At 31.9% G+C, this 23,030-nt stretch overlaps 2 protein-coding genes across 4 annotated transcripts; one reads left to right on the top strand and one right to left on the bottom strand.

The window, feature by feature from the left end:
• Positions 1-4,314: 4,314 nt before the first annotated feature.
• Positions 4,315-17,815, bottom strand: LOC132279835 (jasmonate-induced oxygenase 4-like). Of its 3 annotated transcripts, none has more exons than XM_059781882.1 (6): positions 9,220-9,684; positions 7,602-7,649; positions 7,369-7,487; positions 5,473-5,682; positions 5,046-5,373; positions 4,315-4,752 (listed from the first exon to the last, which is right to left on the bottom strand). In XM_059781882.1, the coding sequence occupies exons 3-6, from the start codon at positions 7,392-7,394 to the stop codon at positions 4,516-4,518; spliced, it is 801 nt and encodes a 266-aa protein (XP_059637865.1). In that variant the 5' UTR covers positions 7,395-7,487; positions 7,602-7,649; positions 9,220-9,684; the 3' UTR covers positions 4,315-4,515. The 3 variants fall into 3 exon arrangements, with proteins under 3 accessions (XP_059637865.1, XP_059637864.1, XP_059637866.1); XM_059781881.1 differs by having other exon boundaries at positions 7,583-7,649; positions 9,220-9,680; XM_059781883.1 differs by lacking the exons at positions 7,369-7,487; positions 7,602-7,649; positions 9,220-9,684 and adding an exon at positions 17,584-17,815 and having other exon boundaries at positions 5,473-5,720.
• LOC132279834 (thiamine thiazole synthase 1, chloroplastic-like) lies at positions 14,052-16,901 on the top strand. Its single transcript, XM_059781880.1, has 3 exons — positions 14,052-14,478; positions 15,716-16,276; positions 16,488-16,901. The coding sequence occupies exons 1-3, from the start codon at positions 14,128-14,130 to the stop codon at positions 16,647-16,649; spliced, it is 1,074 nt and encodes a 357-aa protein (XP_059637863.1). The 5' UTR covers positions 14,052-14,127; the 3' UTR covers positions 16,650-16,901.
• Positions 17,816-23,030: the final 5,215 nt, after the last annotated feature.

Below are 23,030 nucleotides of genomic sequence, written 5' to 3'. Positions count from 1 at the left end.
ACTTATTGCAATTTGCCCTTTAACTATTAAAAATGTTATTCCTTTGAGATGTTGCAACTTGCAATATTTTTTAATAGTTGGGAGGGACAAATTAAACTGCAGGCCCTTCAAAAGAATATGTGGGTATAGAGCGTAGTGCATGTCCTTGCCCTAAGTAAACTCCAGTTCCAAAAAAGATGAGTTAGATCTGTAATATTAATTTAAATTTTATTTACATTTAAATTTATTTTAAGTAAAAGTGTGAAACCTATGTTTAATTGTTTATCACTTAATATATATTTACATTTAAATTTTATATGTTTTAAGTGATGTTTTTAAGCTCTATATTTATAAAACACATGCCAATATTTGTAAAAAAAATAAATAAATAAATAATGAAAGACTTGTCTTTTGAAAAAAAAATATATTCTAAATTTTCGATTTCAAAGTATTCATATTAGGTCAACTTTTACCGTTTTCGATTAAAATATAATAGTATAAATATTTTATGTGCAAATTAATCCCTTTTTATTTGTCATTTCCTTGGCATTTGCTTTACGTTTTTTATGTGAGCATTATATTTGTGAGAAACTGGATTAATGGGAATGTAGATCGTCTATTGAATTTGAGGCACTTTATTATGCTTGATTACATAAAAGATAATGTGACACTGAAAATACAATGTTATATATATGGGTTAAGTGTTTTCAGTGTCACAAGGTCCTTCTGTGCACAACCATTTGTGCATAAAAGGCCCTCACCATTTGTGCACAGAAGGACCCCCACCCTAAACCCAATTTGTGTGTGTCTCTCTCTCTCTTTTTCCCTCCCTCCATGCATGTCTGCTTCAATTCTTTTTTTTTTTCCTCCGTTAATTTCTCCGTTGAAGAATCGGCCTTCACAAACTAAAGGGAAACGAAGGCCAGCGGCAAAAAAAAAATGAAATTATAGCTTAAAATGTCCAATTTCCTTATTCAAATCAAGGAGTAGAACTTGACGATCGGATTTTATCATCGATAAATGATGAAGACAACCATGAGGCCGGGGAAACTACTAGCCTAATTAAGAGTATTAAGGCTGATAAAAATCTCATTGCTGATAAAGGCTTCGATTATTGTTGATTTCGTGAAGAAGCAATGATTGAATGTTAAGATTGAAGCTCACCGAACTGATTGTCACCAGATTGAAGCTTTTGGTCACTACAATTCACGACTGAAGTTCGCCGAATTGTTGAACGAAGCTCGCTGAAGCTAATAGTGTTGAAGTAGCTTTTGGGTCTAACTGAAGATCATCGAAATTGTCGAGTCTTTAAGTGCAACTCGCTGATCTGAAGTGGAGTACGTCAGAAATGGGTCTCATATGTAACTCCAGCCAGAATGATTCTTCAATGAAGAACACTGTTGGCTCATCTTTGAGGCTCACTAGTTTGGTCACCAGTGGTAGTGCATGTAGATGGTGGAGCTTGCGTGGACGTTATCGATTTCAATCTCTCTGTTGTTAATGTAGATGAAGCTAAGTTGGAGCACGCTGAACTGAGTGAATGTGAAGCTTGCCGGACTGAACTGGGTGAATGTGAATCTTGCCGGACTGAATCGCCAGAATTCGGGTTGTTGTTTGCTGTGAGCTTCTTGGTTTGGTAGTTGAAGCTCAATGGTGGAAAATGCAGTTTGTGGAGGTCACAGTTCTGTCACCAGTATTGTTCTTGTTGCTTAGAGCTCACCGGCCTTCAATGCAACTCCAGACGAGATGGGTCTCTAAATTCAGCTTGTCAAAACTGTTGAATCTTCGATGATGGGTCACCGACAAGGTAGAGCAATGAAGCTTACATGAACCGGATGATTGAACTAGGTTTCGTTGAGGTGGGTGCAAGTCGTCCGGCATCATATATATATATATATATATGACAAATTTATTTATATTTTAAAATATGAAAAGGCATGTTTGGTTTTAAATTTAAGTTGTATTCAGGTTTAAGTTATCCCTGTTTTATATAATTTGAGGTTTATTTTACCTTTTTGTCAAACAAATCCCATTTTATACAAATTTGGACAAAAAGGTCATTTTACATTACATGTATTTATAATCATTAATTTATTCAACTGGTGAGGGTTTTATCGTCATTTTACACCACTTAGAAACCTATTCGCACCAAATTAATATTATAGGAAGGTTTTTTTTACGCTTAACCATACATATATATTGTTAAATAATATGTTGTGTGAACTGCTTTTGGTGAATGGTGTTAAAATATATATATAAATGGTGAGTAGGACTTGATAGGAGCTAATAATATATATATAAAATGGTGAGTAGGACTTGATAGGAGCTAATTTATATTATAGTCTTTTATTTGATTAATTAGGCCATTAACATCATTGCACAATTTGCTTGTCGGAGCAAATCAAACAGATAAAGTAATCTAGTTGGCTGGACTTATTGAAAACCAGTAAAATTGAATTGATTATCTCTTCTACTTCTTTGTTTCCTTTGAAATTATCTTTCATCAGAAATTACAATCCACATAATGGCATTTGTTTTACTTTCTTTTTTTTCTTTTTCTTTTTTATGTGGTCATTATTTTTGTGACAACTGGATTGATGGGCCTATATATTATTAGAAATAATTTTAAAAAATTAAACCTAAATTTTCTAATGGCATGTTAAATGTCAAGTAATAAAAAGAAATGAAAATGAAAGAATTTCATGTGCCGGACTTTATTTATGTAAGAATGATGCAATACTTGTGATCGGTTATAATTGAGATAATTTTTGTAAAATATTAAAAAAAAAAATTTATTTTTTTTTGGTATTTGGTTGTGGTAAAATATTTACGAAAAATAAAAAAATAAAACGTAGTAACAAAAATAACTTATCATCAATTTTCGATAAGTTATTTATATGCCTTGCTCGATGGACTCGATTTCAACCTCGACTAACAATTTTGCCAAATATTGAAAAAACAAAATTAAAGAAAATATTTTGCTTGAAAAAAGAAAAAAAAATCTCTTCCCATGAAAATATTTTACATTGAAACAAACAAAGCCTTAATTGTGATTAATTTCATAACACTTTAAAATTTTTAATTAGTGGCCTAGCGGTACCAGACTTTACTTTCCAACTAAATAAGATTTTCAACTATCCGTTTGTTTCGACGTAAAATATTTTTTTTGAAAAATATATATATATTTTTCAGGTAAAATATTCTTTTATTTTTACTTTATCGATATTTGACAATGGTCTACATCGAGATTCAAGTCGAGTCCATCAGGCGGGGCATGTCAAACAACTTGTCGAAAATTTATGGCTAAATTATTTTTGTTAAATTTTAATATATTTTTTTCTTCGTAAATATTTAACGAAACCAAACACCAGAAAATAAGAAAATATTTTCTGAAGAATATTTTACGTCCAAATAAACGGAGCTTAAGTATTTGAGTGGTCTTGCTTTCGAATCGCACTTCTAACTTAAATGATATATGTATTGTGGGCAATGGCCTAACGGTACTAAACCCTTAGTTCTTAAAGAGAAATCAGGGTTCGAGCCTCTATGAAGACATGTGTATGTGAGTACCTAATTAAGAAAAAATAAAATAATAATAATAAATAAATAAATAAATAAATAACACTAAATGATTGCACCAAATGGGGGCGAAAGGGTCCGATTTTAGCATATGAGGATCAATTGAAAACTGAAAGTGGGGTCCAGAAAGTATGTTTTAATTGGCCGTCTTGGAGGAATCTTCCTTAAAGATACAAAATCATTGGCACCAACATTGTTGGCCTTTGTTCTCTGTAACATCGATAAGGTGATTGATTTGAACTAATCTCTCCGACATGTCGTTCATCGTTTTATACTTTTGATTGATCGAATTAGGAACATCTTTAGTACCTGCACCGAAATCATAAAATAAAATAAAATAATAATAATAATAATCTTAACATACAATTTGAGAGTTTGATAATTATTTGAGCTTCTCCCTAGGTAACAAGTAGAGAATTCAAATTTTCTCAGGACTATTATGACCTTCACATCTTTCCTTTATTCTTATACAAAAGGTGATTCTTTCATTTGCTAAGCCAGAAATTTTGGGTGTAAAGAAAACTCATTGTATGAGCAGTTTTCCAGATTTAGCATAATACTGTATTAGATTGGAGTAGGTAAAAGCCTACTAAAATTTTACTAACAAAATTTTCAAAGAAAATAGACATAGAAGCTAAAAGGAAGTCCTCAAATTCAATTTTGTTAAGTTATTTCAGTTGATTGAAATATGTAGACACAAAAAACAGAATCCTCATTAAGCTCACAATTTCAAACTGCATCTTTGCACACTAATACTAAAAAAACAGCAGCACTTAGCCACACATAACATTTTTATCTATGTCATCATATATTCAGCCTTCAGACAAAGCCACATTAGAACGCGGTGCTTTCGCAGTAATATGCAATTAAAAAGCTGCATTTTTGTGCAGATTTATTCATTATAAAACAAGTAGAATCCTCATACAACTTCAAATTTCAACATCTTTCTTCATGGAACTAAATCTTGACAGTATCAATTGCTACATTCCCTTTCTGAAAGCATTCAAAGTTGATTGCTGCATAGTTTTTCACATTTCTATACAACCTAGGCCTTTTCTCATCTATTAAGCCATCTGCTGGTCCAATCTCTCTTTCTTCTTCTGGCTTAGTAGCTACAGCCACCGAAATCCTCTGCTTTTCGGGGTTTGTTACTGCTCTGTGCACTGGGCTCTTGATAATTCCATTACTCATTATCTGCAGGTGTTGATGGTATAAAACTAATCAAGCATATATAGGCACAAATGTTAATCAATATTTACAAGTGGCCTAATGAATCATTGTCTGGAGGCCTTATAACCTCCTCATCACTAGGAGGGGTTGCACTTCATAGACAAATCAGAACAAAATTTCCTTTCAGATTTGTTATCTCTGACGAGCTTCCATATTTTGAATATATACTTATTATAATTTCTAGTCCCAGAAACACAAGGAGACAATTTGTGAAATGTGTGTGAGTACCTACTTACCTAAGGAAAAAAAAAATGTACCTGCATCTGATCACCCACATTAATGAAAAGGGCATAGGGAATTATGGGGACTTTGAACCATTGATCATCCTTGAGGACTTGAAGACCTTCCACATCTTTGTCCTGCAATAGAACAGTCATTCCTGATCTATCTGAACGAGTTTTGAGACCAAGAACTTGATCAGGTCTTGGACAAGGTGGGTAGAAGTTAATTCTTGCACTCAACACCGCCCAATCTCCAAACTGGTTCAACAAGCAATTGTCTTCCAAATCCAACGACTTTGCAATCGCCTTAATAAGAAGATCTAAAATAGATTTCATCTTCATTGCATAATCATTTAAAATCTCTCTGCAACAACAAAATATGCCATTCCTCATCTATCAGTGCAAGAATTCAACACAAATTGATGTCATAACTAAACAAATTACAACAATATTATATAAGTACCTAAAATCAGTTGGGCCTTGTGGCCAAAGGTTGAGCCTTCTCTCATCTTCAGGGAGTATTTTAAGAGTGAGGCGATCTGACCAATCTATAACTTGTTTTCTTGAAACAATCAAGTCACCACCCCACCCTTCAGCTTCATCATTTGCTCGAGAGTACTTCTTTTTCTCTTCAATAGGAAGTGCATACAACTGTTTCGTAATTCCACGTACTCTGTCAAGGTATGAATCTGAAATCCCATGGTCTATTGCCTAAAGATTCAAAAACACAATATATATATATATACAGAAATAAACTAATCACGAAGATTCTCTTTGGTATTTTTTTTCTTTTGGAGTTTGTTTTGTGCATTTAAAATTGCAACAATAACTTTAAATTGTTTATACAATAATTTTAAATTGACAATACAACTATGGAAATAATATTATAACATGATGTAATATCTTGCATGAGTCTTGTATCTATGTACAGTCTTACTCATTCCCCAACTAATATATATATATATATATATATTTCCCAGTATTTTATATACTACTGATTTATTTTATATACTACTGATTATAATTTTCTAGATTCATACGCATTTATATAAACATGTTGCATCAAGGTTGTATATCACACTCCTTGCGATGAGGCCTTATGCTCTCACATAATTTTTTGAATTCATCCCTGCTTGTATTTTTGATATAAATGTATTGCATTAATGTTGCATTTCGTCAAATGTCGTGTTGCATCATTGTTTTTTTAGGGCGACCAAAAACCACAAATGTGTAGGAGAAATAGAAGAATAATTTTTGTAGCAAGGGTGACATTGACCGTGATCTACGATTACATGAAGTGGAATGTAACAGGTGAATATATATACTAATGAATTAAAATTGAACAAACAAGGCACATGCCGAATCAACAACTAGAAACCGAGAAAAGACAAGTTCTAGAAAAAGTCAAAGTAACAACACCTAGCCAAAGCAACACCAAAAAAATTGCATTGCAGTGGCAATACAAAGTTACAAACTATCAGTAGCTTAATGCTATACAAAATTGCAAGACTTTACAAACTATCAGCAGCTTAGTGCTATACAAAACTGCAAGACATTAAGTCCATTGTGAATGTGAACACAATCCAGCAGTGCAGGTCTTACTTAGCATTATCCTTGAACTTGATGATTTTCCGCAGTGTGTGTTATACATCAAACTTCTCGGTGTGGCAATTCTTTATTTTACAGTAGTAAAGAATGGCTTGACTACACCATACAATATCAAAGCTCTCTATGGGAGCTATTCTGGTTTGAAACTTATGCGAGATCCTCAATCACCTCCTCATTCCTATAGAAATTATCCTTCTTCAGAAACAAAGGGAACTCCTCCAATGGTTTAGTTGATTCAAAAACACTTAGATTCTCAAAGTATTTGACAATCGGTAAAGAATGGCTTGACTACACCATACAATATCAAACTTCTGTATGGGAGTTATTCTAGTTTGAAACTTATGCGATGATCTATCCCTCTTCTGCATCAATCACCTCCTCATCCCCTTAGAAATCATCCTTTTAAGAAACAAACCAAACTCCTCCAATGGTTTAGTTGATTCAAAAACACTTATATTCTCAAAGTATTTGACAATTAACCATTGGAGGAGTTTGGTTTGTTCCTGAATAACGATGGTTTCTACGGGATGAGGAGGTGATTGATGTAGAAGATGGAGAGATCCTCGCAGAAGTTTCAAATCAGAATAGCTCCCATACAGAAGTTTGATATTGTATAGTGTGATTGTCCTCAAAGTCGACAGTCTTCTCCAACTGAAATGAGGAAAGGGGAAGACCAGTTTTTTTTTTTTAAGCAGCTTAGAAACAAATTCATAGGTGTACATCTGAAAAAAATATATATATATAAAATAACCTTCTGCAGACAAAGTCAGGCAGCATATGTCCTTCTCTTCCGCATCATTTGTCGTGCTTCTGCTATCTTTTGTGAAAAAGCTTCATCCACTCTGAATTGGGCTTCAATTCTGCCCTTATCTGTAAACATTAAATTTACGAGATCATATAAAATTTAGAAACATTTTAACACAAATTAATACACTTAAGTTCATCCATGGAATGGTATAGAATACCTTTATCCTGCAGCCTTACCACTCTTTCCTTTTCGTGCTTCTTTTTAGCCCGATCAGCTTTACTAGCCTGAAAAATTAGACAACAAGCTTAATGAGCAAAACCTCACTTAATTATTATACAAAATCTTAATCAATAGATGATAGTATAATATTTTTGCACTCTGAAATTTAAATGAAAAACTGATGTACCCTAGGCTGCCCCTTGGGGATATTCACTCATATCTATATATTGAATGCTAACCACCATGTATTCCTTCTATATGTTAGATGAATCCTAGCATATACCAGCATTTTCTGCTTTTTGATTATCACAACCTTAACCTACAAACTTCAAAATTTTCAAACTAAGTGTGTTCCTGATTCTTCAGAAATTTCAAACTAAGTGTGTTCCTGATTAATTGTTCTAGGATTAATGACGCCATTACCTATTATTGTAAGAAAGCTAAATCGGTTTGCCGTACTCAGCTGGGTAGGCTCGGAAATGAAATAAAGCACTCTTCAAGATTGGTAACAAAATTGATTTCTATATTGAATCAAGAGTCTGACAGTGTGCATAGTGATGATTGGTGGTTTTCATTGTTTCATTTTCTATATATATATTTATCTGAATAGGACTTAAAAGGTGTGGAAAGAGTTGCAGACTTCACTGGACAAACTACTTGAGACCAGACATCAAGAGAAGGAGATTTTCATTAGAAAAGGAAGAGACCATAATACACTTGCATAGCATTTTGGGAAATAAGTAAGCCGCGATTTTATTCTCAATTATATTTTCCTTCATTGATTTTTGTTTTCTTAAAGCTAAAAAATACTTAGCACTTAGGCTAAAGAAGTACTGAACAGATAACGAGATAAAGAACTACTGGAACACCCATATAACAAAGAAGCTTATAGTCAAAACATGAACTTGAATCAGCATCAACAATGGGAATTCAACAATGGTTTTCTACGATAATTGGCTCTAATGCCGACCATTATATCATGTATTATCTACTACAAACTCTTCACCAAGGAAGGGTTGGACCATGAACAAACACATGAAAGTCTCTTCCCTCCTATCCTCTGGACAGTGGCAATGGCCAAGACATATCCAGAACATTGTGTCCGGCCCCTTACTGTGAACAGTTATCAAATGTTAAAGTCAACAATTAATAAAGAATGAACTACCTATGATAACAACTTCACATAATAATAATTTATATATTAATTAATCACATTAATATCAATCAATAAACCAAGATTAAGTGGCAGCCCATAACCATCTTCCCTTTGTAGGTCCATAGCAAGAGTCATGGCCATGAAAATATAAGGAATTACTGATGAAATATAAATGTATAATATTGGACAATTTTTCAGTTCAAAAGAAGGAAAAATGAAGGCACGCCCTTTTTCTTCTTGGCAATTGATAATAATAACAATAAACCCTATACCCAGGGACATGGGTAGTGATATCATTTTTTTCTTATGAGTCCTCAAATCAAGTGAATATGTAAACAACACATGAAATGAAATCATCTCACCATAAACTACTGACAAATTAAATGATTGAAATTATCACCACATATTAACATTTACAGAGAGACTCTACAAATTTCTAGGGGAAGGCAGAGATGAAAGAGTAAATTAGAAAATAGTACCTGGGTTAGAGAGGGTTAGGGCTTATCCTCTATGCTTGAAGAAATAACTTCTGTGATTGAAGAAATAATTAGAAATAACTTCTGTGATTGAAGCTGAAACTTGCGAAAGACAAAGATCCAAACAATCATCCTCTGTGATTGAGGCAAAGTCGTGGTTGTGCTTAAAGAGGGTTAGGGTTTCGTTGATGGATTCAAGAGATAGAGGGCTAGGTTTCGTTTGAGATTGAGAGGAGTACTGAAAAAAAAATCTTCACCCGCGGCTTAAGGAAAAATAAATAAAGGCTAATTACATAAAACCCCCAATATTTTTATATTTTGATCATACGCCTCCAAATAATTTTAAAAAATCTCCGATACTTCAAAAAGCGATTACATTGTCGCATTGTCCCAGTATTCATGACCAACCCGTTAACCGAGCTCTGAAAATACAAATTTAATCTTACTATTTATTGTAAAATTGAAATTTATTTTTTAAAAAATTGCAAAAAAACTCCTCCCTAACATTTTTACTCCATTTGTACTCTCCCTGTGTAACCCAACCACACTAAAAAAAAATCTGATGCGGTGGTTTTGATTGTGACGACCTTGCTCTGATCGGGTCAAGCATGTGGTGGTTTCAAAGTCATTGACGGTTCAGGTATAAGAAGATGAGGTCGAGGTTGGTGTGGGAAAGAATAAGCTGGCCATTTCCTCTCTCCTTGATTTTTTTCTTGGTTGATTGAGACTGGTTTTCTCAATCATCACTTTGTGTATAATCAATTAAACAGAGTAGCAAAAATTATCTTGATATATGCTGATTCAATTGAAGAAAGAAGGTTTTAATTGTGAAGCTCTGAGGAAAAAACGATGACCAGCGACTACTCCGGCGAAAGAGACGACCAGTGACGATGATGAGGGTTGTGATTTGGTCGCGATTCCGGTGGAGGTAAATCGATAACCAGCGAGATTTGGACGGGGTGAGCAAGGAAGATGGAACAACTGAACCGGCGATGCAAGCACGTGCTCGGATGACGATGTTGAATTTTATGAGTATATAATAAAAAAAAGAAAAAAATAGCATGATATATTAGTTTTTTTTTTTTTAAAATATTAGAGTTCGAAAGTGGAACACTGATTTATGTGAGTGACTGGAATGACATCTAATATTCCCCGTGTAATCAATTTTTACTCACATAAAATTAATTAGATAGACCAGAATTAGGGGTTATAATTTATATTCGTGGGTCATAATTATATCGTGTCATTATAAAGGTATTTTACTAAACAGATAAATCTAAACCTGACCCATTTAATAATCGTGTCAGGAACTTCAACGCTAACCCATCTTGTTTATTAAACGGATAAACGTGCTAAGAACCTCAATGCTAACCCATCTTGTTTATTAAACGGGTAAACGTGTTAACTCATTTAATGATCTGTTTATCAAAACGAGACATTTAATATTCAAATAAATAAAATATACTATAATTTTTTGTCACAATTAACTCAAATTTTCAATATAAGAAGAAAAATTATAAGCTGTAGTTAATGTTTACGTTGAAATGACTTAATTGTCCATTGTAAATGGGCTTAAACAAGTAATATATTACATAAGTCATATTCACGATTATGACATGTTGAATTAAACGTGTATAAACGGATTACACTGAGTTGAAATTTTTAACCCTAATCCGACACGGTTAAGTAAATGGGTTAATTGTGTCAACCTGTTTATGACTCGAATCCGTTTAAAGTCTACCAAAACCAAAACCCTTTTATCTCGTGTCGTGTCGGTGTGTCGTGTCAGAATTTACCACCCTAGTAACTGGAGAGGATTTTTTTCAATGGCACAAGGAAAAGAATCCTCTCTAGTTACCATGAAAAAAGAAAAAAAAAAAAGAAAAAAAAAAGAAGGTCAATGGCACAAGGAAAAAAATCCTCTCCAGTAACTATGTGACACCCCTAATGAAATGAAAAGAAAAAAAAAAAAAAAAAAGTCAATGGCACAAAGAAAAAAATCATCTCAAGTTATTCTCATACTGAATTAGTCTAATGAGGGGTAAAAAAAGTTAACTTTGCAGTTGAGTTAAATTCATATTTAATAAGCTTTTAATATATACATACAACTTTCATATATAACAAATCTATTATTTAATAAATTTGACTTTCACTTTCATGGCCTAGTTAGGTTGAAATTTGAACATCCCTAAAAGAAAAAATGAAAATTCTTAATAAAAAAAAAAAAAAAAAACTGATGCAAAACAGAAAAAAAAACTTCAAGAAAACGATGCAGATAAGAAGAAGATCGAACAATTAAAAAATAAATTCTTATTTCGATCAAAAGGTAAATTTGTGAAATTTTCTCTTTGATACGAACAATCCTTCAGCTTTTGATAAAATTTGGGACTAAAGAAGAACAAATGATATACAAGAGGAAAGAACAAAATAATAAATAATACTTACCAGAGTTGGAATGATTTCTTTCCGAATGCCAAAAAGAAGACCGAGCTCAGTCTACGTGGCTTTCGTTTTCAGAAGTTAAAAAGGTATTATTTTAATTTCATTCAAAAGGTAAAGTTGAATAGTGTAATAATATACTCTGTTTAATATATTATATAAAACATAATGTATAGAGTGGTATTCGTACATGTGATAAAACAAAATATAATTAAGTAAATTTCTTTATTTATTTTCTGACTTGACGATGACATATTTAATTAATGGTCCAGTGAGAGAGTAATTCCAGTTTTTTTTCATGGCACAACATATAGTTACTGTCAGTCTTTGATCTGTCTATATATAGTGTAAAATTGTCATTTATTTTAATAATGGGACTAAAATTTTATTTAAGAAGATATGCAGCAATATGATGGTTGTGTCATGTAACGCTGAACCAAATATAGACTTAACATTTAATATTATTATTTAGACAAACTTGATATTCTTAAAATTTGAATGTGTTTTTTTAACATTTGAGAGTCCAAACATTTTCTTAATTCACTAGGGAGTAGGGACGACACATCTTTAAAAAACAATTGTTGCATTTCTAATTACTATTATTCATGTCACATGTAATTAAAACTTTTTACGTTTTTTATTATCTAAAATGACAATGCCGGAATATGATCCCTGTGGGACATAGAGCTGAACTAAATATAGATTTAACATTTAATATTATTATTTAGATAAACTTGATATTCTTAAAATTTGAACGTGTCTTTTAACATTTTAGAATCCTAATATTTTCTTAATTCACTTGGCGATGACACATCTTTAAAAAATATATTGCATTTCTAATTACTATTATTCATATGTCACATCAAATTATTATTTTTATTTTTAATTTTTTATACGTAATATACGTTTTTTACTGTCTAGAATGACAATGCCGCTTGATATTAAACATCACATAATGGTATGAATAAAGAAAGGTATTAATCATTATGTGATTTAATGACGTATGAATATGTGGTTTAATGCGAGTACATATAAATCAACTAAAATGTTAAGAAGTAGAGAAAATGTATGAATTATTTTTAAAAAAAATTAAGAAAGCTATTAATCATTATGTGCTTTAATGAAGTATGAATATGTGGTTTAATGAGACTTTTTATGTGAAAAAATAAAATAAAATAAAAATATTAAGAAATTTCTTACACTTTTAGAATAGTATTATCTTTATTATTTCTTTTATAATAATTATTTTTTCCCCTTTCCTCTCTAAATTCGTATATCGAATTTTTTTTCTTCTTCTTTCTTAATCATTCACGAATACAAATTTAAAGAGGAGAGAAAAAAAAGGAAAAAATCAATTACAAAGGAAAGAATGAAGATTATATATATATAGGAACTAGAGGAGAAAGATGAAAGAATTTTAAAAGGTAATTTTGTCCCGAAAAGTTCCATAAAAGTATTAAAGACACATTAATTAAGACTTTCATAATTGGTATTTAAACCAATCAGAATTGCAAAAGTCGCTTAAGCAGCTCTCAGCACTCTTCATATAGGATATTCCATATTAATTGTCTCAATTGAAAAGTTAAAACAAAACAGTATTATTTTTCTATAATTATTCTTTAACTTTTTTAAAAAACTTAAAAGAATAATTTTGCCCTCAAAAGTTCCATAAAAGTAAGAAAGACACATTAATTACGACATTTATGATTGATGTTTCAACCAATAGGATATTCATATTAAAAGCAACTGCTTTTAGCACTCTCATAAGAATATTCATATTAATTGTCCCATTTAAAAAGTCAAAACAAAACAGTATTATTTTTTTGTAATTATTTTTTAACTTTTAAAAAAAAAATTAATATTTTTGTATCATATTAGGTGTCCATTTTGAAGTAAAATTTTTTAAGGGGGGATAAGTTTAAATATATCAAATATGCTGTTTGAACAAGTAAAGTAAATAAGTATTTCAAGACAATCCAAGAAAGGAACAAAAGGACAACTTATAATCTTAATATGGGAAGAAAGAACTATTATAACATTTTTTTTTTTTACCTTGTTAGGAGTATGGTAGAATAGAGATACAAACTAAGGTAGAGCTTATGAATTTAATATTTATATTTTATATTTGTGATTTATTTTATAATATTTTCTTTTACAATAATAACACAATATTTTATTACCTTATTTTATTGATTTGTTGCACTATTAGTCTAAAAAGAAAAATCATTATAGTTAATGTGCTTTATAAAATATAGTAATAAATTCTTAGACTCCTTCTAGTACTTGGAACCCAAACAAATTCAAGACCCTTCCTGTTCACACGTGTCCATTGTGGTGCTTCGATATTTTCTCCATTTGCAGATATTTTTATATATATATATATACACACACCGTGTGTGTACATTCATACTCACATCCGCCTTCTTCTCTAGCCTCTCTCAAATCTTGCGAGAAATCAGAAGCTAAACACAAATGGCGACCATGGCCACAACCCTAACTTCTCTCCCTTCAAAGCCCAAGACTTCTTTCTTAGAAACCCACCAATCGTCTTTCCATGGGGTTCCCATTTCGTCCTCATATCGTCTGCAACCCATCAATTCAACACCCCAAAACAAGGCCATCTCCTTGTCTGCTTCAACTCCACCGTATGATCTCAACTCATTCAAATTTGATCCCATTAAAGAATCGATTGTTTCGCGTGAAATGACTCGCCGGTACATGACGGACATGATCACCTACGCGGATACCGATGTCGTCGTCGTCGGCGCTGGCTCTGCTGGTCTTTCCTGTGCTTATGAGCTCAGCAAGAACCCATCTGTACAGGTAAAAGAATTTTTACAGTATATATATAATTATTTTTACATTCTTTAGTAATTATTTTTTTTGACATGCATATATGGAAAGTATATGATGGTTTAACTAAATGTGAGTTTTACAAAATATTTAATAAACAAGAAAGTTTAGAATAAGTTCAAGATGTTTTTTTTTTTTTGGAATTTAATTCAAGATGTTTCATACCATTGATTTGTTGGATTTTGTTGGTGCATGATTTGCTTTTGGATCTATTCTTAGACTACTTTTAAAAGGAGGTTCTGGCCTTTTGGCTTATGATAACATCTGTTGGCCTTTTTGGTATTTGTACATGCTTATGGAATCAATTATTTAACATCCTTCCAAATATCTGTATGCTCAAATTTCTTTAATACCTTGGATGTCTGCATTGACTTCTTCAAGAACATCAGACAATAAATCAAAAATTTAATAGAAAATAGAAAATCTGACAGATATGAGTTTAAAACTTCTATCGTCTGAAGAAACCAAAATTTCAGCTGTTTCTTTTCTTCTCATGGTTTATTCTAAATTGTTATGATTCTTGGTAACTAGATTTTTTAAAGAAATTCTCTCTCTCTATATATATATTTTTAAAGTTCAAGCAAAAAAAGAAAAACACACACACCTTATATTTTGCCCCCAGGTCTCGAACACCCAATTTTCCCTTTGGGAAAGGAGGGCTTATATCATCTAAGCCAGATCCCATTGGTAATCTGATTTCTGCTTGCTCTTTCACAAGCACAAAAAAACCTGTTCCTAAATTGTGTGACATGGATGTTTACATTGTAACAAAATTTAGTTTTGTGATGCTACCTTCTTTTGGTTTTTTTCTGATATTATTATTAGAGGTTGGAAGTACAAACTTGTGTGACCTGGTTGCCAAACATTGACTCTTAAAGAACATCAGACAATAAATAAATTGCACAAAATAAATAATAGAAAAACTGACAGATACGAGTTTACTACCCGCATGTCTGAACATTGTAACTCAATTGGGTATTTCTAAATTGTGTGACCTGGTTGTTTACATTGTAACACAGTTGAGTCTGTGATGTTACATTTTTGGGTTTTTTCTAAGGTGATCATTTAAAATGTGAAGTTGAATTAACTATGAAAAAAAAAAAGAAAAATGTGAAGTTTGAATTTTTAAATTTAAGAGAGGATGGGATTACAATGTGTTGAGTGTTCTCTTGATATTCATTTTTTCTTGACTTGTTCTTTCACACAGGTAGCAATCATTGAGCAATCAGTGAGCCCTGGGGGTGGTGCTTGGCTAGGTGGACAGCTCTTTTCGGCTATGGTGGTTCGGAAACCAGCTCATCTCTTTCTTAATGAGCTTGGTATTGATTATGATGAGGCAGACGATTATGTTGTCATCAAACACGCCGCATTGTTTACGTCAACTATCATGAGTAAGCTGTTGGCTAGGCCAAACGTGAAGCTTTTTAATGCTGTTGCGGCTGAGGACCTGATAGTAAAGGGAGGAAGAGTGGGTGGTGTGGTGACCAATTGGGCTTTGGTGTCCATGAACCATGATACACAGTCGTGCATGGATCCAAATGTGATGGAGGCTAAAGTGGTAGTCAGTTCTTGCGGACATGATGGGCCATTTGGGGCCACCGGAGTCAAGAGGCTGAAGAGTATTGGGATTATTGATAGCGTGCCAGGGATGAAGGCCCTTGACATGAATACAGCCGAGGATGCGATTGTGAGGCTCACAAGGGAGATTGTTCCTGGAATGATTGTTACTGGAATGGAAGTTGCAGAAATAGATGGATCTCCCAGGATGGTAATTATTTTTCTTATATTGATTTGTATAGGCTTCAATCATATAATCAAAATGATTAGTCTTTTTCTTGTAATAATTGTGTGACATTTAAGTGGATTTTTATTATGTCCATATCCCATTGTTTCAGAGTAAGCGGTAAGTCAATATCAAACCAAACAATATTTTGTGATGAAATTGATTAATTGTGATACTGTATTTTTTTCCGGTACAGGGACCTACATTTGGGGCAATGATGATATCAGGACAGAAAGCAGCCCACTTGGCATTGAAGGCACTAGGACAGCCTAATGCACTAGATGGAACATATGTTGGGAGCATTCACCCAGAGCTGATTTTAGCAGCTGTTGATGCTGCTGAGATTGCAGATGCTTAGGTGTGAGGTACGCGTTGGTGCTAGTGATGGCTGGTGGTTGAATGCATAAATAAATTTAGTGGGGGGTATGGCAAGTTTTGTGAATGGTAGGGGTTTTCTTCTCTCTGTTTCCTCTTTGTTGGAACTTTGATGTGGAAATGGCAGTGTTTACTTCCTTTTGCTTTTGTTACTTCTCACCTTTCCTTTCCTTTTGTTTCTTTTTCTTTTGTTTCCTTTACTAAGTTTTTCTGAATATATTTCTTGTTTCAAGGAGCTCTTTTACATGAAGATAGAACTTTCCTTTCCTTTTGTTTATTTTTCTTTTGTTTCCTTCACTAAGTTTTTCTGAATATATTTCTTGTTCCAAGGAGCTTACTTGGAGATAGAACTCAACTCCGAAAGTAGTGGGTAGTGACTGAATATATTTCTGATTTCAATGACTTTGCAATCATTCTAATTAAAAGATCTAAAATAAACTTCCTTTTCATTGCATAATCATTTAAAATCTCTCCACAACTAAAATATGTCAATTCTCATCTGTCAATTGATGTCATATGTTACAACAATAATTATATAAGTACCTAAAATCAGTTGGGCTTTGTGGCCGAAGGTGGAGACTTCTCTCATCTTCAGGGAGTATTTTAAGAGTGAGGCGATCTGACCAATCTATAACTTGTTTCAAGAAAACAATCAAGTCACCACCCCACCCTACCCTTCAGCTTCATCATATGCTCGAGAGTACTTTTTCTCTTCAATAATAAGTGCATACAACTGTTTTGCAACTCCACGTACTCTGTTAAGGTATGAATCTGAAATCCCATGGCCTATTGCCTAAAGATTCAAAAAGACAAAAATTTGCCTAAAGATTCAAAAAGACAAAAATTAATCAAAACCCAAATTAAAAAAAACATAAAAAAGATTGAAATTTTTGAAGGAATTATGAAGAAATCAAAACCTGGAAGCAACCCCATGAGTTGAGTTTCTGTAATTCTTGAATGGAAGAGGGTGATGAAGAGGAGAAGAGGAGACTGATGTATATGGTTGGAATTAGAGTTAATGGAGGAGAGGAATCCATGGGCCCAAAACTACTTTGTTGAACTATGTAGCGAGGGGTTGGTTCATCGCCGATGGACAATTCTTGAGCACTTTTGGGAGGTGCCATCTCGCTGGGGTGTAAATTCTCAGCCATTTTGCGGCAGAGTGAGATGACACTGAAAATACAATGTATACTGTATTTATATTGATATGAAACTTAGGAGAAATTATTTGGTAGTCCGGATCACATGCCGCTAACATGAATGTGAGTTAAATAAACCAATCAAGATTCTCTATTGTATCTTTTTTGTCTTTTGGAGTTTGTCTTGTGCATTTAAAATCGCAACATAATTACTTTAAATTATTTATGCAACAATTTTAAATTGATAATACTACTACTACGGAAATGTAGATGGAATATGTAATTATTTATATAATTGTGTTGCATCAATGTTGTATCCATACGCATCTCACTCCTTGCAATGACGTGTTGCATCTATACGTATCAGTACCATCTCGGCGCTCACATAATTTTTTGGATTCATCCCTGCTTGTATTTTTGATATAAATGTGTTGCCTTTCGTAATATGACGTGTTGCGGCTTATGAGTACACAACGATGACACAACACAAGAAACAGGAGAGGATTCAAATACTAAATAAACATATTTGAATTATGTAAGAGGAACAATATAGTAATTATAAGTGCAAATATATATATATATATATATATATATATATATATATACTAGAAAAATCAACGTGCCATGCACGATTGATTATTATTATATTTTTTTTCATAAATTACTTTAGATTCTTCGTTTAGTATAATGAAGAAGTCGACCAAAAAAAAAAAAATTGTATATCTAACATCATAATATTAATAAACTTGTTTAAGTCATGTTTATGTTGTGTTAAATACTTAATCAAGTGACTTTAATAATTAGAGATATATTGAGTACCACTCATTGTAAAAAATATGGTACAAGAAAGAAGAAGAGATTAGTAAATTAAGCTCAATTGAATAATACCAAAGTTGCACTACTATAACTCCACTCCAAAGTTAGATTAAGAAAAAGAGGATAAATCATCAATGATAACTTCAAGGAGCCACGAAGATCTTAGCTAACTTGTGCCATTCTATTACATAATCTGAGACACCAAACCAACTAAAGACCCAAATTAACTTTCAACATAAATTTTATGTCTTCAACAACAATGGATCAGATGTCTTGAGGTACCTCCTCTATTTTCTATCACCTTTTCAATAAACCAACTAATATTTGAAAATTAATTAATTTTTTTTTAAAAAAAGAAATGCTATCAAATTCAAACTACAAATTCTATTACAAACTTTAGGCTTTGTTTGATTAGGTAGAAACAGCTAGAAAAGAAAGGAAAGAGAAAATTTTTAATTTTTTTTAAAGTTTGGATAGATAGAAAGAGAATCGTAATGGAAAATTTAGTTTCCCGTTTTGAGTTTTTTCTTCCAAAATTTTCGCGTGAAGAATCCCCTATTTATTTGCCATTCTAATTTTACCCCTAACTTAATCGTTGCAAAGTTTTTTCCAAAGGTAAGTTCTCTCTCAACATTTCTCTGGCAACGCAAATTATACATTTAATACAGAATATCAATGATAATTTGTATAAAATTGCTCCTTCTAAATAGATTATTTTTATTTTTTTATTTTTTATTATTGTCTGTTCTATGTTGTAGCCCCTCATAATTCCAAATCATACTTAAAATAATGAGTTTAATAGTCTTAGATCACTATCACATCTATAGTTTAAATTTTTTTGATAATTAGGGACCTATTTTAACGATTTTTTCATTTCAAATATATACACAGTATCCAATATATATAAGAGACAACACATAGTATGATATATATATATATATATATATTGTCTTTTTGTGCTTTTCCCTTTCAATCTGTAAAGAGCATCTACCTGTACCTGTAGATCACTAATATATATCTCTATATATAAACAAATATACAATAGAATCTGAATTCTCCCCGAGTAGTTGTGCTACTATTTAAATTTTGATGAAAAAACTTTGTTCCATGAATGTTTTATTGAAAGACCATATTGAACTTTTAATTTGGTATATTAATGCAAGTCATTTTTGTATGTGTATGAATATGTATGTGTGTGTGTGTGTGTAGTTATATGGTAAAATATTTGATTTTTCTTTCAAATGGTAGTTTTGATATGTATAATCACTTTCTTTTCATTTTCATGTTATCCAAACCAACAAATTAATATTTTTCTACAATTTTCTTGATAAATTTTTCATGCTAACCAATGAATGCTAGAAAATCTCTTTTCTTTTCAGTCACTTTCTATATCTTTTCTTTTCTTGCTTATTTCCATCTAACCAAACGGAGCCTTAAATAATAAAGTTAAAAAGTTTCTCCATAAAAGCATTAGAAAACTTGAATTACTCACCCTAAAAGTTTTTGATATAATTATTTACATTAGTGAATTATGATGTAAGGTGTGTCGGCTAATTGTAAAGAACCTAAACACGCCTGAAATCCTCCTAATTACATGTATGTGAATCTAGCCCTTTAGTCATATCTAAATCTATGTCACTTCACACTTGCATGCTGGGCATGCGAATTTTCTTTTCTTTTTTTTCATAATCCTAATTTTTGGAAGAAGAGGTGGTTGAATGTGAATGTAACTCCTTAATTGTTAAAACTTGGTATATATGAAACTTACATAGGTTTGAATTTTTTCATTTATTATAATTAATTACACATGCCATGTCCAAAATTGTAAAATATGCTAATAATTTATATATACGGATAAAAATGGCACAACTGTTGACTTTGATAATAAAAGATATATTCCTGAATTGGTTATATCTACTATCATTTATTTTCATTGAAAAATAAAATTTTAATTCTAATTTCATTGGAGTGGTGATTTAATTTAATTACGTAACCATCAATGTGAACAACGAAGGAGAATAAGAATTTAGTTTAAAAGGTGTTTGAATGTAAAACTAATTCTTTATCAACAATAATTTATCCAATTTTAAAAAATATTAGTAATTTGTTTAGTTTACAAGGGTGTTAAAAATATATATAATACTTTCTCAAGTCCAATAGAAAGAGATATATATGTGTGTATATATACACACACACATGATAGTAAAAGAAAAAGAAAAAAAAACCTGAAACTCATTGGTTGATGCATCATTGAGGCCACCATCCATATACTGTGTTAGATAACCCTAAAATTGCAAACATTTAGTACAATAAGGAATATAAAGTTAGAGTTTCACATGAAGATTTTTAATAGTATTTTTGTGAAAGAGGTTAATGATTGGATAATGTTAAATAGAGACGATCAGGGGGTGTTCTGCTATTTTTATTCTTTCTTTCTTAATGATTTCTGCAGCTCTTCGTCAACAAGATTCAATCAACAATTCCCAAACTTCTCGTCTTTGTTAACAACCGTCTCCCGACCTCGTTTTGTCTTTTTTCTATTTCAATGCCAAAACTTCCTATTGAATAAGTCATTTCCTGACTTATATATAACTATAACACAATCTATCGATCGATGTGCAACTTTTGCTAAACATTTGTGTCCCTTAAAAAAGGAAAGTCATGAACGTATGTGTCGCTTGAAGAAAGTAAGCAATGTGCAATTAGATCAGTATAACGAAACGTTGCGTGTTTCTAAATTAAATTATTAATAACAAAAATTTAATTCAAAAGATATTAATTCATTGTTTTATTTGAAATACAAAGTAATATAAAATTGTTAAAAAATATATAAATAATAAAAAATGTTTAAATTTCATATAAGATATAAATAATAAAAAATGTTTAAATTTCGTATAAGATATCATATCTTATAATAAAACCAATAGATGTGAAAGTTTTGTCAAAGTTTGTGTCCCTTGGGAAGCGTGAAAACCATTTAATTTTTTTTATAATTAAAATAAGTATTATAAAGTGCATATAAGTATTATACATTGAATCCACTTTTATTAGTAGTATAGATATAGTTATTATACTTTTGGATGGTGCAATCTCTCAAGAAAGGTGAATGTGGATCACATCATTTGTTTGCAAAGAAACAATAATATCATATTGAAAACATAGTGTATTATAGCCCTAACATCATAGATTCAAATTACGTAGCGTTTGTTTATATACTAACATTTCACAAATTGTCCGCTACGGATTTGAACATCTTGCCTTCCTTTTGAGAGAAAGCAGAAGATGATACCATTAGACCAATGGCTCATTGATTATTTATTTACATGGCAACTTTATCACGAACATTGTTCAAGCAAACTTTCAATGGCTTGTCTTTCAGATTTTCTAGTTAAATTAGAGCATGATTTTCATATATCACCATGGTTCAATCTTAAATATTCAAGTTACTTTGAAGAACCAAATTAGGCCTTAGCATCTCCTCCTTCATTGACACCTTCAGATTACGCCTCTTCTCTGCAAGAAGAACCAAATTGCCTTGGGCTAGTTGGTGTGTGTTGGGGCCGTGGGCCTGACTGTATGGGAATATTATAAAATTTCAATTTTCTTTTTTCAATTTCCAATATTCTCTTTGCATTATAAATTGGGAATTTCCTTGTTTCAACATCATGCTCTTTTATTTTTTTTTGCTCTCATTTTCTCCCTTCAAGCTATTAAAAAGGCTTCTCATTTAAGTCACAATATATGAATATCTAAAAGTCCAACCATAATATTTGAATTTATTAACAAGGCGCTTTAAAGTGGGACTTAGATGCACTGTGCACCCTCATTTTTTTTTAGGGCGACCAAAAACCACAAATGTGAAGGAGAAACACAGGAATAATTTTTGTAGCATGAAGTGGAATGTAACAGGTGAATGTATATATCAATGAATTAAAATTGTACAAATAAGGCACATGCCAAATCAACAACAGGAAACTGAGAAAAGACAAAGTTCTAGAAAAAGTCAAAGTAACAACACCTAGCCAAAGCAACACCAAAATATTGGCATTGCAGTGGCAATACAAAGTCCCAAACTATCAGCAGCTTAGTGCTATACAAAATTGCAAGACTTTACAAACCATCACCAGCTTAGTGCTATACAAAACTGCAAGACTTAAAGTCAGTTGTGAATGTGTACGCAATCCAGTGTAGGTCGTACTTAGCATTATCCTTGATAATTTTCCGCGTGGCAATTCTTTATTTTACAGGCTTGACTACACTATACAACATCAAACAATATAGGAGCTATTCTGGTTTGAAGATTATGCTAGGATCTCTCCCTCTTTTGCATCAATCACCTCCTCATCCCCATAGAAATCAACTAAACCATTGGAGGAGTTCGGTTTGTTTATGAAGAAGGATGATTTCTA

Source organism: Cornus florida, unplaced genomic scaffold (assembly GCF_030987335.1).
Source record: "Cornus florida cultivar Cherokee Brave unplaced genomic scaffold, ASM3098733v1 CherokeeBrave_3.0.0_Hap2_Chr10, whole genome shotgun sequence".
Lineage (NCBI taxonomy): Eukaryota > Viridiplantae > Streptophyta > Magnoliopsida > Cornales > Cornaceae > Cornus > Cornus florida.
This window is presented reverse-complemented; position numbering and strand designations above follow the sequence as displayed.

Bases quoted from the DNA above. Each gene is read 5' to 3' on its own strand.
- LOC132279834 (XM_059781880.1), top strand. From the start codon at position 14,128: ATGGCGACCATGGCCACAACCCTAACTTCTCTCCCTTCAAAGCCCAAG. The intron at 14,479-15,715 runs GTAAAAGAATTT...TCTTTCACACAG, and splicing joins GCAAGAACCCATCTGTACAG to GTAGCAATCATTGAGCAATC. The intron at 16,277-16,487 runs GTAATTATTTTT...TTTCCGGTACAG, and splicing joins TAGATGGATCTCCCAGGATG to GGACCTACATTTGGGGCAAT.
- LOC132279835 (XM_059781883.1), bottom strand. From the start codon at position 17,790: ATGGCACCTCCCAAAAGTGCTCAAGAATTGTCCATCGGCGATGAACCA. The intron at 5,721-17,583 runs GTTTTGATTTCT...TTGAATCTTTAG, and splicing joins ACTCATGGGGTTGCTTCCAG to GCAATAGACCATGGGATTTC. The intron at 5,374-5,472 runs GTACTTATATAA...TTGTTGTTGCAG, and splicing joins CAAGGCCCAACTGATTTTAG to AGAGATTTTAAATGATTATG.